Source organism: Elaeis guineensis, chromosome 6 (genome assembly GCF_000442705.2).
Source record: "Elaeis guineensis isolate ETL-2024a chromosome 6, EG11, whole genome shotgun sequence".
NCBI classification, from domain to species: Eukaryota; Viridiplantae; Streptophyta; class Magnoliopsida; order Arecales; family Arecaceae; genus Elaeis; species Elaeis guineensis.
Genome location: NC_025998.2, coordinates 5,114,149 through 5,119,588, shown reverse-complemented (window position 1 = coordinate 5,119,588; position 5,440 = coordinate 5,114,149). Strand labels below are relative to the sequence as shown.

At 44.2% G+C, this 5,440-nt stretch overlaps 1 protein-coding gene across 1 annotated transcript; it reads left to right on the top strand.

Moving 5' to 3' along the window:
- The first annotated feature begins 1,942 nt into the window (after positions 1–1,942).
- Positions 1,943–3,016, top strand: LOC140858412 (acidic endochitinase-like). Its single transcript, XM_073258978.1, has one exon. It carries the CDS (start codon positions 1,986–1,988, stop codon positions 2,865–2,867), a length of 882 nt encoding a protein of 293 aa, XP_073115079.1. The 5' UTR covers positions 1,943–1,985; the 3' UTR covers positions 2,868–3,016.
- The last annotated feature ends 2,424 nt before the right edge of the window (positions 3,017–5,440 follow it).

The window sequence follows — 5,440 nt, the reverse complement described above, 5'->3', positions numbered from 1 at the left end:
ATGTGATGTGACAACTCCTTTCATCCAACGTGACAAATCACATGGCAATATGCACGTTAGGCCACCTTGGATTTGGGAGTGGGGGGCAACTATTGGGGCAATTCAACCAATCTCTAATTCCGACTCCAGATCGGCCTCATAAACATGATATGCCGACTAAAAATCAGTTGACCAACTGATAATTAGTTGACAAATCGATAGTCAGCTATTTTCAACCATCAACAGACAATTACGACAACTCAGTTAATATCCGATCGATGACCGTCGGCATATCAGAGTTATTGATCGATGCTCAATCGGATCTCCACGACTACCGATATATAGTCGGCTTAACTTTTCATGATCATATAATATCAGAATGTGCAGAACCCACATGTCTAACCGTTATAAATGATTGTCAACTACGTGTCACGATCATTAGTGGACATAAACATTCCATTAACTTCATGATTATGGCCCAACAATTGGGGTAATTGCCCTTTAGTGTCATAAAAAGAGCGACCACGTGCTCGACGGTTATATCTGAATCCTTGTGGTCAACTGGTGATTGGTTTGTATTTCACTCATATGCTTTATCTTCAGGCCTAAGGAAGTTCCCTGCTCACGAAACAAAAGAGAGGGAAAAAAAAAATCTACACGAATGTCCTTGTGGAATATTGGATCCAAATTCTGGCAGGAAGGCGTGGCTTTGCCTCAACTCTTCAAAAGTCCCGCGGCAGGACGACGTCGTTTCTTGCGGAACCCGTAAAATCCACGTTTTAAGCAATCCCTCCGCGATTTTTCCACGTCAAAGGTCCGCGCAGGCGGCGTGCAAGCGCTTCCACATGGTTGGTGGTAAAGCAATTAAAGAGGTTGCAGATTCTTCAGACTCAACCTGTGTTTTTTTTAAAGAGAAAAAACAGAAGATAATGTTATCGCCTAATTGATAGCTCAATTATTCCTTATTCGTTCAAGTTTACTTGATATTCGATAAAATAATGAGACTGTGCGAAACCCTTATTGCATATTCTTATATTTGGTTATGCTTATACCTTGCCCACTTCATCCTTACATTACTGGCTCTCTCTGGCTAATTGCCCGATACGAGGGACCAAATTGACCAGGCTATTACAAGAACATAAGTTTAAACCGTGACAAATTGATAATGGTAATTCAAGAGAACACGAGTTTAACAAATGATGCAAGGACACAAGTTTAACCAGTGGCAAATTGACAATGATAATTCAAGTTGCTGTTGTAATAAGGATACAAGTTTAACGAGTGACAAATTGATTATGATAATTCATGGAAACAAGTTTAATGAGTGACACAGTGATCATGATAATTCTTCTTCTTCGATATAAGTTTAACCAGTGAGAAACTGATAATGATAATTCAAGTTTTTTGTTCTCCTGCACCTCCTCCTTGGAAGTAGGTTCTTTTTTGTTTTTTTGAAAAAATCCACTTTATGATGAAAATAGTAAAATATTTCTCGGGTAGAAAGATAGACGGGCATGCATCTATAATTGTGCAGTGTAAATAATAGCTTTTTAATTACGTTGACCTGTTAAAATGTTCGTATGGAGAGTCATCGATCATAGTTTGAGAGAATTTGATCTGATGCTCGGTCATAAATGGCTGTTACATTTCTTACTTCAAATTGCATCGACTCGGCAGCTGCCAAATCTTCCTTGGCGTCAGTGTTGCGGTTGTAACGGCCGTTATGTCAAGGGACCCGCGATGACATTGCAGATAGAGCCTGCTAAAGACTTCTGTTTATGCATGCACGGGTGACTACTTACGTATTACGCAACCACCAGTTGGCAGTCTCAACTTCCAGTCAATGAAGCCATAGTCAGTCTTCCATGTCTATCCGAACGGAGAAAAAAAGCGCCAATTCATACCACCCCTCACTCTATAAAAGAGGCACGAGCTCTCTCCAATTCCCTCAACCCAGGGAGAAGAAGCCCCATTATAAGCTTCCTCTCCTCTTACATATATTCACCATGGCCACCAACCAACTCCTCCCTCTCCTCCTCCTCGCCCTGGTCGCCGGCTCCCATGCGGGCAGCATCGCTGTCTACTGGGGCCAGAACGGCAATGAGGGCACCCTCGCCGACACCTGCTCCAGCGGCCTCTACGCCTACGTCAACCTCGCCTTCCTCACCACATTCGGCAACGGCCAGACCCCCGTCCTCAATCTCGCAGGCCACTGCGACCCCAGCGCCGGTACCTGCACCAGCCTCTCCTCCGACATCCAGTCCTGCCAGTCTCAGGGCGTCAAGGTCCTCCTCTCCCTCGGCGGTGCCTCCGGAAGCTACTCCCTCTCCTCCGCCGACGACGCCCAAAGCGTCGCCAACTACCTTTGGGACAACTTCCTTGGTGGCAGCTCCTCCTCTCGCCCCCTCGGCGATGCCGTCCTCGATGGCATCGACTTCGACATCGAGGCAACCAACGGAGACTTCTTCGACGACCTTGCAAAGGATCTGGCGCAGTTCAGCAGCCAGGGAAAGAAGGTCTACCTCACGGCGGCGCCACAGTGCCCGTACCCCGATGCGCACCTCAACACGGCGCTGCAGACTGGGATTTTCGACTATGTTTGGATCCAGTTCTACAACAACCCATCGTGCGAGTACTCCTCAGGGAGTATCGACAATTTGACCAGTGCGTGGAGAACCTGGATATCGAGCGTGACGGCGACCAGCTTTTTCTTGGGCTTGCCGGCGTCGTCCGCTGCGGCCGGGAGCGGATACATTCCCCCCGACGTGCTGATCTCTCAGGTGCTGCCGGCAATTAAGAGCATTGGTAAGTATGGTGGGATAATGCTGTGGAACAGGTACTACGATGAGCTGAACAACTATAGCGCCACCGTGAAGAGTAGCGTTTGAATTGCGCCGCATACATACAAGGAGGTCTATACTTACGAGCATGTTTACTCAAATAATGACGAGCAGGTTGCTTGCCAAGATCCAGTCTTAAGATTAAACGTGTATGGGAAATAAAGAAGTGACATGGATGCATATTTTTACTACAATAAGTGATCTTCCTTGAAAAGAAAATAGATAAATAAAGTCTACTGCGAGATGCTTGTTTGTTCCCCCACTTTTACCGGACAAAGTCGCAGCAACTCACTACTCTCGTGGTAACTTCTAAAGCGGAAATTTTGTGCAGCGTTCTAGAAATATGTATATTGAAATATTCTAAGATATTCCTCAAGTCCAAATTGTTCGAACGTGAAATTTTTGAAACAAACATCTTTGACCCTGTCATCTTTATCGATCTAGGAAAGGGATGTAATGGCTACCCATCTCCAAACATGGTGAACAATTATCAGCTCTCTCTTCTTCCCAAGCACGCTTGACAGTGATCATTCCATAGATTGATGAACGTTCAATCTGGTTATATGGAAGAACCTTCCTAGAGAGAATTGAATGTTTGGCAGAGCCGTAATGGTACATTAATACAGGTTGAAAAGATGCAAGAAACAATCCACTAATCCTTATTTCGCTACAAGAAAAGGTAGACCAAGTCAACCTAATAAATGAAGATAGTCTTTTCCAGAAACCAGCTCCTCTGCGGTTCCAAGGGGTGTCCCGACGGCCTCGCCGAAATCGTTGGGAGCTCAGAGCAGTTCTTTCCTGGCTATTCGAACCAAAAACTTCCAGAGTGAATTTTGACCAAGTATTTTCGGTCAAAAGACGTGTCTTACTTGAACTGTTCCGCCCGGCGGAGAATATCACCACCACTACCAGTTGTGGGTGGGGTTGGGGTTGCAGGGGTCAGACAATTGCTTGTTTTCAGTTGCGCCTGACCGAGTTTGCGCCTGAAACATGGAGATATGAAACCATTTTGCCTTGTAAGTTATTTGTAAAATATTTAAAATTTTTAGCATCAAATTTGTTGCTTTCAGAAAAACACAAAAATAAAAGAAAAGAATGGCAAAAATTGTTGTTGCCGCTGGTTTTTGGGCTGAGGTCGGCTTAATCGGAGAAGAGATGTAGCTAGGATTGGATGACGGCTTGACCTACAAAATAGAGTCTTGATCGGAGTTGGCTCCGATGAAGATCCTTCAATACTTAAAAAATTAAAAAAAAAAAAAAAAAAGTAATTAATAGGAGAGAGATGAGGGCAAACCTTAGAGATCCCCTTTGACCCTCTATTTATAGGCGGGGCCTAAGATGCCATAAGGAGGAAAGAGAATCGGATCGTTACTTCTACCTTGTCAGATTGTTGCCTTTTGCCTTATCTGCTCATGGCTGATTGTTGTCAGTAATCACGAGATTCTTCAATTCGTGTAATTTAGATAGCATCTCAAAAGCAAAACTTACCAAGAATGCCAACTCAGATCGGTTGGAAAAGTACCTCAAATCAGTCAGGGCTGAAGGTCGGCCACATCTGAGCCATCCATACATCAGTTGAACTGAGATGAAATTTTTCTTTCGACATCAGATGTCTCCTACTTTTGAGTCTGAGCTAAAATTAGATCGGATGAAGAAAGTAGATTAGTTCATTTTTCTCGATTCTGTGAGCAACACGTATCACACCGAAGCTGCTCCCTTTTGGGCGTGACCATTGCTAACAAAATTTAAAGCCTTTAGCTCACGTCAACTTGGGTCATAGCTTCAAGCTTATTGAAGGTTCTCCGTGCAACTTTTCAAGACATTCAGCTCGAATCATCAAGATGTACAAATTTGCATTGCCGCTATCCAGGACTTCCGAGGTTTCCATTCTGTAGTTTATCCTCATTAATTGGGTGATTAAGTATTTTGCTCGATCAGCAAATCTTAAGCCCATGGATTGAGTCGGCTTTGCTGATGTTTGAAGCTTTCAAGGGTCCTCTTAAAAGGATATCTCTCGCCTCTCAAATGATCAAGATTTTTAGCTCATCTCATCTTAGGAACTGAGGGCTATCTGAGGGTCCTCTTATGGGCTACCCCTCGCTTTTAGGTTGCTCAGGGATTTCAGCTCAAATCATCACAAATAAAGTTCTTCCGAGAGTCCTCTTATGGGGTTACATACCCCTCTCGCTTCTCGAACGATCAAGATTTTTAGCTCAGTTCATCTTAAGGATGAGGAGCTACCTAAGGATCCTTTTATGGGGTGCCCCTCACTTTTTGGCCACCCAAGGCCTTCACCTTAGGTCATCATGGATAAGATTTTGGAGCTTCTGAAGATTCTCTTATGGGGTTACCCTTCGCTTCTCGAATGATCAAGATTTTTAGCTCAGCTCATCTTAGGGATGAGGGGCTATCTGAGGGTTCTCTTATGGGATTACCCCTCGCTTCTTGATCATCCAAGGTCTTTATCCAGATCATCGTAGATATGATTGGAGCTTTTGAAGGTCCTCATATGAGGTTACCCCTCATTTCTGGAATAGTCAAAAATTTTTAGCTCAACTCATCTTAGGGATGAGGGGTTATCGCTCGCTTCTTGGTCACATGAGGTCTTCGGCCTAAATCAT